We start from the raw sequence: 13,942 nt of genomic DNA, 5'->3' as shown, positions 1-13,942 counted from the left end.
CATGGGACACACAGGCCTTATCTGAACCGTGCTTAAGACTGGTTAACATCAGCAATTTGAAACGCCTCATTTTTACATTCATCGTTACTTATAATGGGACACAGGATGTTTTTAGCATTCTTTTAGGCTAATTTATGTTACCCCAGGGTCAGTGCTAGTTGGCATGGCTTTGTTAAATAGCAAACATGTCATGAATTTGCACTTTAAATCAGTTAGATAAATAAAGAGTAATAGTGGAGACTAGATATAACAAGGTTCTAAAGTGTCAGGTAGTGTAGTATTGTTTCTGTTCTTTCCATCTGAATAGCTTTTAGCCCACTCATGAGACCATATTACTATGCACAGATTACACAAACACAATCACAAAGTCTTGAAAACAGCTCTCAGTGTGGAAAGACACCAGGGCAACAATATGAGAGATAATTGCTGTTTTGTAGACCTATAGACAGTTGTTCATCAACTGAATGTTTTTGAGAGAATATTTTAGTCACCTCCCAAATACTAGGCATTTTGCTAAGGAATTAATATAGGAGAAACTCAAGGGGATACACACGAGAACAGAGTGTGATATATTTTATGACAGATGCATGCATAGGGCCTAAAGGAGCTCAGAGGAACGTGCTTAATCCATCTGATCTGAAGGAGAGATGTTCAGAAGATGTAATGGGTAAGAATCAGTCAGGTGAAGTGAGATGAGGGAGGACACCTAAGGCAGCAGGGTTAGAATGGGCCAGTGATAAAAGCAAGAAAGAGTGCGGCAGTCTCCTGGAAGACAAAGCTGCAGTCAGGTATGACAGGTTTATAGGGTGCATGTAGGGGAGGGGAGGAAAATGGAGTTAAAGAGGGTAGCAAGTCTCTAGGGTCTTTTTAGGTCCCTGCTAGGAAGGAAAGAGAAAGCCACTGAAAGTTGGAAAGCTCCTCTGCAGCTGGAGAAGCCAAGCAAAATGGTCAAATGGGACATTGCTACTATCATCTATATATGCTACTGGTTTAGTTTAAACTAGCAACAGGGGGAAAGAAAGGTAAAGAAATTCAGGAGGGTTTGTCAATTTTGGATGTAGAAAATTAAAGGAGAGGGAGGTATTCTAAAATAAACCACCTCACCTCTAAAGACAGGTATCTCGATGACATTAAGACACATAAACGTTTCCTATCATCTGTTACACTAGTCACATATTTAAAATCTACATTTAGGATCTCAGCCAGCAGTCTGAACCCAAGCAGAAGCTTCAGGCCACCTAACACATGGAAAAGCCTACATTTTAAAAATAGCAAGACCCAGGTGGGCCCGGTGGCTCAGGCGGTTGGAGCTCCACGCTCCTAACGCCGAAGGCTGCAGGTTAGATTCCCACATGGGCCAGTGGGCTCTCAACCACAAGGTTGCCGGTTGGACTCCTCCACTCCCACAAGGGATGGTGGGCTGCGCCCCATGAAACTAACAATGGCAACAAGACCTGGAGCTGAGCTGCGCCCTCCACAACTAAGACTGAAAGGACAACAATTTGACTTGGAAAAAAGTCCTGGAAGTACACACTGTTCCCCAATAAAGTCCTGTTCCCCTTCCCCAATTAAAAAAAAAAGAAAAGAAAAATGGGAATAACCTTTAAAAAAATAATAAAAAATAAAAATAAGAATAGCAAGACCTTAGTTTGAATGTTGACTCTACCACTTTCTAGCCATGTAGTCTTTGCCAATTAACTTAGCCTATGTAGCCTCAGTTTTCCTATCTGTATAATGGAAATAATTCCTTTCTTACAGCTTTGATCTATGTGTACAGATCTATATATACAGATAAATGGAAAGTATATAATAGCTAGCATATAGTAGATGTGTGATGCATGTGTTCTAATTTCTTTCCTAAGAAATATTAAATCCTAGACTTATAAAATACAAATCACCATTTAAACATCACAAACATAATATATAACATATATGGTTATACGGATGGATATGGATGTGACACATTGAAAACCAAAAGTAACGGATGGGTTCAAAAGTGTTGTAAAAGCAGGTAATTTACAAATCGTAGTCCCAAAATAAGACTTGTTACTTTTGTTTAGGCTTTTTAGAATAGTAACCTAACCATTAAAATTTCCAAAAATAATTGTTTGAAAACCTTTCTAGATCTAACATTCACTAATGAAAGATGTCTTGTACCAGAGAAAGCCCAGAAAATATTTTCTATCATCTAATCACTTCTCACTATCACAGAGCCCTTTTGGGTGAGACTTCCCATTTATGTTCAAACTTTACCAGGCTCATTGAGAACATAGGGCTTCTTAAAACCATTTGCTTGTCAGAGTTTCTAAAAAGAAGAAACAATTTCCAAAAGGCTCCCAAAAATACAACCAGTATAAACTACAAGGAGGTGGAATTGAGCTCAGCCAAAGGAAAAAAGTTCAAGTAAAGAGGCAGTAAAGAGTAGTAGCTTCCTTCACAGTAGCGACAGAAGCAGAGTCTGAGGTTCTCCCATTCAAATGGCCAGAGGGATGGGAGGTGGTACAACGCCCACCTCTCAGCCTAGTTGGGACGGTGACCCTTCCCAGTGGCCAACCACAAAACACTCTAGAGACACTGTCACATTATATTGAAACACATCACGTTATATCAGGAGAGAGAAATAGAAAAGAGAAAGGAAAAATATTAAATTCTTATCCCAATGATACAAATCAATACAAGTAGAATTTTCTCTTAATCTTCCCTAAACATACATCACTTATAATTATAATTCTTTTGAATCCCCCTCTACATTTGATTTAGAATAGGTCTCCGGCAAATAAAAATTCCTCTGGCTCTAAAATTTCCTCATCTGTACTTGTCTCACGATCCCCATCCCCCCAACTCCCTCCCTTACAGTCTCGTTGGCTAGGATTTTACTCAAGTAGAAACACTTTTCCATGTAATAGAACATTCGATGGGAGAAACATCCGCTAGATTTACAAAGTCCGAAACCAAGCTCTCTGAAATGACTTTTGTACAATAAAAGGACTCTCACTTCAGTCTAAGGCATTGGCAAAAGGTTTAACTATATGATGGCTCAATCCAAATAGTCAAAATTTCCTTGACCCCCGCTTCAGGGAAGACCTCTGCTTACTTTATTTAGCTTTACAATAATATTAGCCAGATGTTAAACCAAGAGAAGGAATTTGTTAAAATGGACACTGCATTGCCAGGGGAACTAACACCAAGTAAGACGGACCGGACCCTTTTGGATGCACCAGCAGTCTCCAAACGAGGGTGATGAGGATGGTGGTGTGAGCAGTACTAACCGTGGATATCTGGTGCCATAGTTTCATGGGGATAGTCTTCACTCTTCATGAACAGCAGGAGCTCCTCTCCCGGCGCAATGTCTGCGACTACTCTATAAAATATCTTCAAGAGACAATAAAATCGGTGGGTTGGAGGAAAGAGAGAGAGAGAGAAGTGAATACTAAGAAAGGGCACGATATACACTAAAATATCTGTACATTTTCTCATACCTTAACAAAAATATTTCTTTTATTTTTACCAAACGAAGTGTGACTTCCTGTTTTATATACTGAAAATTAGTCCTCTGATGACAAATGGAAAGCCATGACTCTCATGCCACTTCACAAATCTTTTCCAAATCCTACTTCACAAATCAAATTTTCTTAATGCAAGGCTTGATGTGTCACATATACACTGTGTAATGTTTAACAAAGAACTTTCCCTTCTCTGAATTCCTCATTCTAGTGAACCACACACACACTCACAGAATTGAATGTGTTACACATTATCCAGCAGTGGTCTAGCTAAGGGTGGCTGGAAGGGGCACAATTACCCTCCTTAATTGAGTATGTTCTCTCTCAAAAGTAGCACCTTCTCAGCAAGGTGTTTTTAAGCTAACGGTTTAAAAGGACACGACATAAAGAGTTAGGATGGTAAGATCTGTAGAGAATATAGTCAAAAGAAAGCATTTTGTTGTTTAAAACTCAGTCCCTCTCTCACCAAACAGGACCAGCCCTCACGCCCCAGCTCCTAATCCCATTCTTTGAAAACAGGCATTATGCTTTCAGTTGATTCATTTACCAGGATTTAGTGTGGTACTTATTCCCCTTACTTTCCAGAAAAATGTTGAGGAGAGGAAGGATTTAACAAGTCCATTAATGACTGATTGAAGAGCAGTGGGGTAAGCGAGACGAACCCTGACCTATAATTTCTGAGAGCTACCTATGTTTCCCCTAACCACCTCTGTGAATTCAGGCAAGTCATTGACCAATTTACTTGTCCAGGTTTCAGGATTGTTTTTTCATTTACAAAAGCATGTAATTCATAATACGTACATATATGGAATCACATGTTGTATAACTGAATCTAAGATAATGTATATGTTAAGTATATCTCAATGAAAAAGCATTTCATTATGAAAATATTTAAGGTATTTATTCATCTTACCATAAAAATGTTCTTAGTTTTTAATTTTTTAAGATTATTTTTTAAGTTTCATTACCAGATGGAAGTTATGGAAGAATGAAGTTATACAATTAAATGGTAAAGATGAGCCAATTACATTTACACACACACACACACAAAAAAAAAAATCATACCATCAAAAGCAACAATGACAATAACAAAATAAGGATTCAGTTTTGCTCAATCTCAGTCCAATGGGGAGAAAAATTACATAACACAAACTAGTACACAAATTGTTACTAAAAAATGGGAAGGATTATTGTTAGAAGACATTGCCCTAACTATTGTTTCTTATAGGATCATTTGATATTCCAAACTGAGAAAAGTTGAGCAAATTAATGTCTCATAAGAGCAACAGAAATGTACATAACTTTAGTTGTATTTATGTATTTGTTTATCTTTTGAGAAGCGTAGAACATTAAACATAAGTGTGTGCCTCTTTATTCCAGTAGGTGGCTCTAAAGTCCAATTGTTTATTTTTCTGTTAAAAGACCAGAGCACAAAATCGTGCTAAATTCAAAAAATAAGTCAATGAGGAGCATTTTCTGCTTAGTTTCTTTCCTGTTGAAATAATTTTTTTTATTCAACAGTAATTTAACCATGTGAAGTTGGTTCATAGAAAATAATGTCAAACATGAAATGTTGTTAAAATATATTATAACATAAGATTCTTTATATTTAACCATAGATAAAATCCAAACTATTTAGGAAAATTATTCCTTGTTAAGTGACCTTTCTACAAAACCCAGCAAATTTACAGTTTGTATCTTATTAACCTTAACCTTAATATTTTCCCTTCTTTGGAAGTACACTGAGAAGAATAGTTGGGTTCAAAAACTTACCAGATTAAAAAAAAAAAAATAGTGTGTATTTGCTTTTTTCCCCAAACCTTCCAGTTAAATGCTTATAAGTACCCTGTTTCATTCTGGAGTTCTATTTCCCCTTAGAAAACAATGGTCTTCTCTCAACAGTTTGAATCACCTCTTTTTGGCATCTCTCAAAGGTTTAACTTATTAGCTTCCTTTCCAACAACATGTTGACATTTGAATTGTGACATATTAGAACTTTTCAGTGGCTTCTCGGAAATAGTGAGGTTAAAGAGACAATACCCTACAAGACCGTAAAACAGTGCAGTTGTCTCTGTTGGAGAATGCTCCTTAGACACACATGCCAGATCATTTTAAGAAAGTATTACGATATCAATATTTCTTTTAGTCCACTATTAATGCCATTTTAAATTTACTCAATCCAATGTGAACAGTCCAAGAAACAAAAGAAAATGATGGATACATTATAACTATATATTATAAAGACAATTCTCTTTGTGGGACATAGATCACTACTGTAATTTCCCTTTAAGTGTCTAGATCGTCATGTGAAGAATATTGAGTACATAAAAAAAAAAAGACACAGAAGAGTGTTGATGTTGGCTTTATTTACTGGAGGTAAAAGGTGACATTCCAGGCCATGAAAGGCAAGGCAAAGCAGAGTGGGTTTTAACTTCAGGGTGTTCTTTTCGATTTTAAGTGAATTTTTATGGTGCTCATGAAACTGAGGTTTGAAAAGAACTGGCTAGCACCAGACGTAATGAGGGCAGATTCTGGGCATGCTTCCTCATATAGCAATAAGAATATGCCTCGAAGTCCCATCTACCACACCCTTAAAATCTAGTGTTTTTTTCAAGGTGTTGGTTGGCACTTGAGATCTTCATTATATCTTATCTCTTAGGATCTTAGAGATACTTAATTAAAATTAGGTTTTTCCTCCTGTAAACACAATGGCCCCAAACTATACTTTGAATACTTGAAACCAGAGATGTCTACACATAAAGTTAGTTTACTCTCTAGCAACAATAATTCACCAGCAGGATTTAAGAATTGAGAAGAGTAGTCCAAACGAAAATATAATGACAATTGGTTGCCTCAAAACAATTATGTGGGGGAATGATGAAATGTAATCTTGGAGAAATCATGCTTTTCAGAAAATAAGATATCACTTCTATGCTTTTAGGACATAAAATAGGTGTTTCAGCACATAAAAATATAATAAAGAACAGAAGTGATTTATGTAGCTTTTCCTACCAGTTTGTATATTAAGTATGCTTGACCATGCTTATAAAAATAAAACCATAATGTTTTTAAAATCAGTGTATTCTCAAAAACTTGGCTATATTGTAGAGCTATGAATTATATGTCATCTGAGTTATGTACCAGAAGCAGAGACACGACTAATATAACCTCTCTGGTTTTTGTGTTGGAGAAAAATGGAAGGGAATCAATTACTCCGTTAAATTCCATAAAACAGTTAACAGGTCTCCTCTCCTACCAGGGGGTTTTATGGAAAAAGTTATCTAGATCCAAAATAAAAATGTCCTGGATCTGGGATTTTGTGATGAATTCAACTCAAGCATAAAAGGGGGGCTCAAAAGTCTCAAACACTTAGAAAAATTTTGAATTGATTCAAAACGGTTGTTGATTCGTTATTTTGCTGTGTCTCTCTCATAATTCTCTATTAGAAGGAAAAACATTCAATCCTCCCAATATAACATGAAAGATAAGAGGAATGGGGCCTTATAATAATAAAATAAGATTATACGGGAATTCTATTTTTTAAAAGGCATGATAAAATATTTTTAAACATAAAATATTTTAACTTCTCTAGGGTTCTCTATTTGATAGTTAACACCACATTCCAGAAATACAACAAGTTATGAACACGACCTAACTTTCCAATACATTAGAAACTTTTGAAAGTTGAGGTGGTCTTTTCATTTCATCATAGAAAAAATTTAATTTTCCCCATATTTTGCTTTTTATTTTTCCTAAAAGCTATATTTCTATCTTTGTAAGTATGTATATTACATGTGCATCTCTGGATACTTCAATTTATAGGAATAAATATTTACAGTAAATGTTTTAATAGATCTTTTTGTACCATTTTATTTTTAAATTTTGCTAAAATAGCATACTAGTAAAATTTCTTAACATTTTTAAAAATTCTAAATCATTCAGAAATCTGAAAATAAAACTAGAAATCCCCTAAATTGTTCATTTTTACCACTGGTGAAATTCACAGTTTAAGGCATAAATATAATATTATACAGGTATATAAGAATTACTCAAAACATAATTATTAAACTAATTTATTTTAATCAAACTTTGAAACCAGTTCCAAATGCCAAAAGCCTATCCATTCAGTTAATATTCACAAGGCTCAGGTAAAGATAAAAGGAAGTGGTGATGTGAATTTGATTTAGCAAATTTTAGACTTCCAAAAGGTATGTTTTCATGCAATTTTATATAAAAAATATACATGTGCTTGGATATGTTATATATTTTATATGTAACATACAAGTATGTGTCTTGGGGAAATTTTAAAATTTGCATAAAATATTAGTCATCTCATATTTTAAACATTAATATATACGAATGTTGAATGGCATTTAATTGGTTCTAATTACATATCATATGTTATATGTAATTATATATTATATCACATATAGTATGTAATCTATATTATATATGGTTATGTATTATATACAGTTGGAATTGGAATTAAATCTATTTTATTAAATGTTGATTTTCTTTTGTTACTTAAGTGCAAGAAGAGAATAGTCACTAAGGAGAGTATGGGCACTTGTAAGCATTCTGATAGGAAAGTTAATAGGCTATAAAAGACTTTCAGATTCCTCTTTATACTGTCAGGGCCTGTATTCAGCCTAGTCCTCCATCAAATTGATGATGCTACCATTTGTATTTATAAATGGTAATAATGTGGGTTCTTGTTTATTATCCTATAAAATAGAAAAATCTAAAATCCGTCAGACCAGCCTTGCTGTCTAGTTTGCTATGCTTGGATCAATTTAAAGTATTATGTTTGTACTATTGAGACAGAAGAAAAATTCAGTGTACAAGAAGGAAAATAAGAGAGAAAGAAAACAGATCATTTACTTTTAAAAGGATGAACAAGGCCGCATTGTTATGAATCTCCGTTTATTTTTCCTGGTCAAGCACTGGAAGTTTTATTTATGCTTAATAGACTGCATTTGGCATGTCTAAAAATGACAGAAGTGTGAATTATGAATGACCTTCAACCTATTCAGGAAGTTGTAATAATTGAAATAATAGAGAAATGTACTCCCTGCAAAAATCTGTACTGAGAGTCAACTTTTTCAGACTATCGCTGTCTTTCCACTTTGAAGTTGACAGTAGATTTCTTCCTCTCTCAGGCAAATTCAGCCTGAATGCTTTGTTTTCTATAGCTTCATTCAGTTTATCAGTCAGAAGACTAGGAAAAGCTGAATGGAACTTTAATGTTTGGAGGTTAGGTGGGAGGGGAAGTAGGTGACAGTTTGCATATCTGAACAAAGTCAACATTTGATATGAACACATCTGTCAGTGTTGGTACTGCGAGAGGTAATATCAAATCCACAGAGATAACGTGTGCACATGGGCTGGCTTTAGGAAACATAGTCTAGACCTCTGATCTACCCATAGCTATGTGGGAAATCCCGATTCAGGAAGGCAAAAGTGATGTCAACTTTAGAGCTTCTGGAAGAAAGACCCTATTATACGTTCTTAGCACAATTAGCAAGAGATAACAAGAAGTGAATTCAGCAGACAGAGAGATTGATGACAGAATGTAAAGATATTTGTCCAACAGAGTGGAAGCTTTATGGTGGCCAAGCTTTGCCAAAGCAAACCATCCTTACTTTCTTTAGTTTCTCCAAAGAGGTGGTATCCTATATTTTTCTTTAGGGTGACAGCTACACACTGAAAAAATGTTGAGAAATGTAATGGGATTGTCTTGCTATATCTGCTTCCCAAATGAAAAATAGGTATCCACTGGTTATTTTCAGAACAAAAATATTCATAAAGGAGTTTTCTTCCCCCCTCATTTTTAGCTCTTTATTAATAACGTGAAGAGAAAACCAAGTATAATTTATTGGAAGGAACAAAACACAGAGAACTGACTGTTGGTATAAACAGGGCAAGTGATAAAGGTCCACTCATTATATATACTTGGAGCCTACAGTGTACCTACAGCATGTAAGCCTTGCAAGTTGTCCCTTTAAAAAACCTCTAAGGATCTCTCTACAGACACCACAAGAAATATCCTTAGCCACCAGTCTTTAATGTAACCATTTTGTCTGATTCTGTGAAAACTGATCATTCTGAATGGTTTCAGAACGTTTGGGAAGATTTCCATCATTACATGATGAGGAAGCTAAAGATCATCTTTGGTTTTTTTCACTAGGCTGAAGGCTTTTCTTGTGTCCTTGACCAACATGTTAGTTAAGGTGGCTTGTAATGCATTTTGAAGATTATCTTTTTGGTGCCATTCCAAAAGTGGCTGCAATCCAGTATGGGTATGCTGCTTTGAGATCTTCCTGAATGAAAGCTGTTGCATACCAGCAAACACTAAGTACTTAAAATGTGCACAGAATACTCCAGGCTGTCCTATTTTCCATTTACGTAGTCTGCGAATCTTAGTAAAATTCCTAATCTGTGTAGTGTTATGGCAATGTTGTGTCCTGGGCATTATTACATGAGGAAAACATTTTGAGGGGGCTGGGGAGAGGCAGTGCTGTTTGTTTTATCATGTAAATATCAAATAGCAAACTATGTCTGAGACAGTTTCATCTTCAGGTGAAAGAAGTAACTTATCAGCCACACAACACCCCCCAAAGTCAGCTTGGGCATCATTCACAAAGCCAGTCTCTGGGTATTGCCAGCTGGCATTCATCTTAAAACAGCAGAGCATAACTTTGGTATAAAAGTGGAATTTGACTTAAAAGCAAAGCAAAGAAAATTCTCAAAGCCAATAATAATTTTAACATCAAAAGAGGTCATAGAAAATGTGGACAGAAACCCGTGTAAAGGAAGAGCAAATTAACAAATTATCTGACAGTCTGTGCAAACATTTTTTAAAATTGGAAAGAGACTAACAAATTACATCTTGATTTTTACATAGCAGATCTTCCCTTCTTTTTTGCATAAACTGTAATAATTGAATGATGCAGGAAAACACAATTTTTTTTCTCAGTAAAAAGCCAAAGAAAATAACTTGATGATTGAGCCCATAATAAGCCTGAAATAATAATGCTGCTCTAGTGTCACAGTGCTGTCACAGAATCATTGACGTGGATATAAGAAGAGGGAAAGCGGATGTGCCAATTCAGCCATGATCATCCTGGAAGCAGTTAAAACTTTATAAGGTAAAGCACAAACGAGAACAATGCCTGTTCCAACCGAAAACACTGTAGAATCTTGCTGCTGTTCATCAACCACAAGAGAGCTGGCAGAATGTCCTAAGTGAATTCCAACCTTGTATTCTCGGAGGGGCACTCGTTCTTCTATATCTGATTTCTTCAAAATATACATCAGGTATTAGATAATCTCTTATCGACACATGTCTTTTTATTCAGAGTGAACAGCAGACTTCTCTTATTCTACTTACTAAATACCAGCTGTCAAGGGCCTGTTTAAAAATGAAAGGACTTATCACCTTGTGTAAATGACAAGATTAATAATGTCTTGGGTTTCTGAGAACTTTATTCCACTTGTAGACCATGTTAGGGCAGGCCAGGCATTTGAATGAAATCATGTTCCTTCCTATGATACCGAATACATACACACATATAAAATATTACCCCAAAGCACACATCCAGATCGTTCTAATTATCATGAGTGGAAAGGCAGGTCTTGTTTAAGTCTAAAAAGTCAACTTACATAAATTGTGCCTTAGTGACCTGTCTGATTACAACCAATATCATTTCATCATGAAGAAATATCAGAGAAAAACTTGTATCCAGAGAGCTATTCCTTAAGTATGCAGAACTTATGAACATATCAGAGATGAGAACTGGCATTGTCTGAGATGGATAGGGGGATTTATGAGTCATCTTGCCTTTGATATTGGTGAAGGGTATAAAAATGTGGAGGTATGAGGAAACTTTTCAAAGGATGGAGGCATAGGCAGGACCAGGGTGAGACCAATTCTAAAGCAATGTGATGTGCTACATCCACCCCTCAAAGGACATCAAAATATTCTGACCAAAAAAAAAAAAAAAGAAAAGAAAACTCAGTAAATCACCCAGATGTTTGGCCTACTTGACATGAAACACATGGGTGCTTCCAGGTGTAAATGAAACCTCTGAATAATTAATAAACCATTTTCATGCTTCCTCTGCATATTTGGTCCTCCTGAATACCTATCCTGGAAAGAGCTTTTGTCATTCAACTCTGCTTTTGCTCCTGCCCTGCTCTACCTCTCAGTGACAGTTCTTGCTCCTGAAAGCAACCAGGGACAATTTCACATTGTTAAAGTGTAAAGATATTGGAGCATTCTCGGTCTCAGTAAAAATATCCAGCTAGACACTGTACCACAGCAGTATAGCAATGTAGCACTGTACAGAAACTTTTAAGGAACGAGGGCAAAAATCATTCGGACTGCAAGGATAAGGAAACTTAAGTGTTTTTAATGCATCTACTATTTTATGACTTGAGTATGACTGTGGTTTTAATTTACTAGTATCTTTGGTGTGGCCCTTTTTTACAAAGAGAAATTACTATAGCTAATACAATATTTTTAGGAGGGAATAAGGGTATCAGTCAGAAGCTGCAGCTACTTTGAAAATATGGTTTAGCATATGGTTATTGCAGTGTTTTCTGAATTTCTATCTCTAAAAACATCACTGCAATAATTTTGAAAACATGAAATGAAAGAGATCTAAAAATAATAAATTGAGTCTTTCAAGGCAGCATTATCAAGAAAAAAAGCTGCCACAGAGCTAACTATGGTTTGAAAAGAACAAAAATCTGAAATAAAAGAACTCACAGAAATCTATTGGAAAATTTAACCTCAGGAAAATCCCCTCAAATAAAATGCTTGTAGAGAGGTATTAGAAAAATGTAAATGAATGGCCTTTGTTTTTATGATACAAAACAGATTACATCCTTTATCAACTTTATTTGAAAATCAAAATCCATAGTGTTTCTAAATATTTCTTCACCCCCAAATAAATCAAATACGAGTTTTATCCAGTCTACATGTTTTGACTGTCAAACTGTATTATCATCTTAGCAAGCACATTTATTCTCTTCTAGACAACTCCCCACATCATTATAAAACTATTCCAAATTGATTAAACTTGATCATTAACATTAGGATTTTTTAAAAACTCTATCTTTGCAAAGTAAACTCTAATTTACCCACTCTTGTTTTGTTCTGGGTCATCATTTCCCATCTTTGTTAGATACCCTAATTATTATAATGGCTAGACCGCAGTTGAAAGATCCACTGAAATTTTTCCTTTTTATAGTCCAAGACTTACACCTCTCATGTTATTAAAATTTATTTTATGAACTTGAGTGCCATTTAATAATCAGAGCAAAGAGAAACAGTTTTTACAATTTCTTTCAGACTACTTCATTTGCTTTCATGTTGTGCAGGTGAGTTGATGTTGCTCATGTTTAATAATTACTCCTGACCCAAGGTCTCTCTGTATGTCTAGATATCAAATAATATCTCCCACAATAAGAGCTTTCATTATGTGATGAGTTGTGTTTATTCACCATTTGGCAGCTCCTATTCCTCATGGAAGAGAGGGCGAAAAAATAGACCTAGAGTATCTCTTTAGTCAGCTTTTTTATCATGGTACCTGGTCCAACTTTCACATTTCAAAGCTGTTAGTCTTAATTGGCTTTTATAAATATGCATACAAGCTTATAGATGAATATGGTTATAATATATGCATACATTATTTGGGTGTCTGTTCTCTTTTGTCTTGTCAAGTGAGCTAGTGTGATGGTATGCCTACATGCCTATCTCACAAATCTGACTTTCAGCTCTGAGTTTCCTCTCGCGTTGTTTATGGGTGAACTTACTTGACCATGTAATGTCAATTTCACAATTATGTTATTTGATATGCACTCTGTTATCATCCTAGATTTTTGCCAGCATAGTATATAAGTTTAAAATGAGTACTTACAGAAATAATAGGTATGTATCTAATATTGGCCTTTTATGTTTTTCCTGATTAACTATTTTCCCTGGTCCTTCAGTTCAAATAAGTAACTATGTTATTCATTAAAGTATGAAACCAGCATATTTTCTTTTTGAAGGCAATGCATTTTACAATGTGTACCTCAAAAGTAACTGTGTTAAAATTATAAATGCCTACTCTAATAAGCAACCTAATTCAGAGATAGAAACAGCAAAACAGTTTCCCTTTTTAATGCAACCAAGGTTCCCAATGACAAGAGTATATTTATTATAAAATATTAGGCACATAAATAATAAATGAAAAAATGAATTGGCTAGAAGTCCGATTCTTAAACCATCTTTTCACTGATCCTACAACAGTTTTACCTGTCTAAGGAAATAACAGCTCCTATCAGTAAATATGGATAGCAAATACTTATTATGTTATAATTACATTATTTCATCTTACAGCTGCCTTTTGAGGTCCTCCAGTTCCTTTTTTAGGAACCATAACATGAATAAT

At 35.1% G+C, this 13,942-nt stretch overlaps 1 protein-coding gene across 24 annotated transcripts in view; it reads right to left on the bottom strand.

Annotated features, from left to right (window-relative positions):
* MECOM (MDS1 and EVI1 complex locus) overlaps positions 1-13,942 on the bottom strand; it is a 540,874-nt gene that overhangs the window by 42,944 nt on the left and 483,988 nt on the right. For all 24 annotated transcript variants that reach the window (XM_081072912.1, XM_081072904.1, XM_081072908.1 and 21 more), the window contains one exon: positions 3,270-3,372. In XM_081072912.1, coding sequence (XP_080929038.1) covers positions 3,270-3,372 — 103 coding nt within the window. The remainder of the gene's footprint in view (positions 1-3,269; positions 3,373-13,942) is intronic.

This window comes from Rhinolophus hipposideros (assembly GCF_964194185.1).
Source record: "Rhinolophus hipposideros genome assembly, chromosome: 2".
Lineage (NCBI taxonomy): Eukaryota > Metazoa > Chordata > Mammalia > Chiroptera > Rhinolophidae > Rhinolophus > Rhinolophus hipposideros.
Note: the sequence above shows the minus strand (reverse complement) of the source record. Positions and strands in the feature narration are given on the sequence as shown.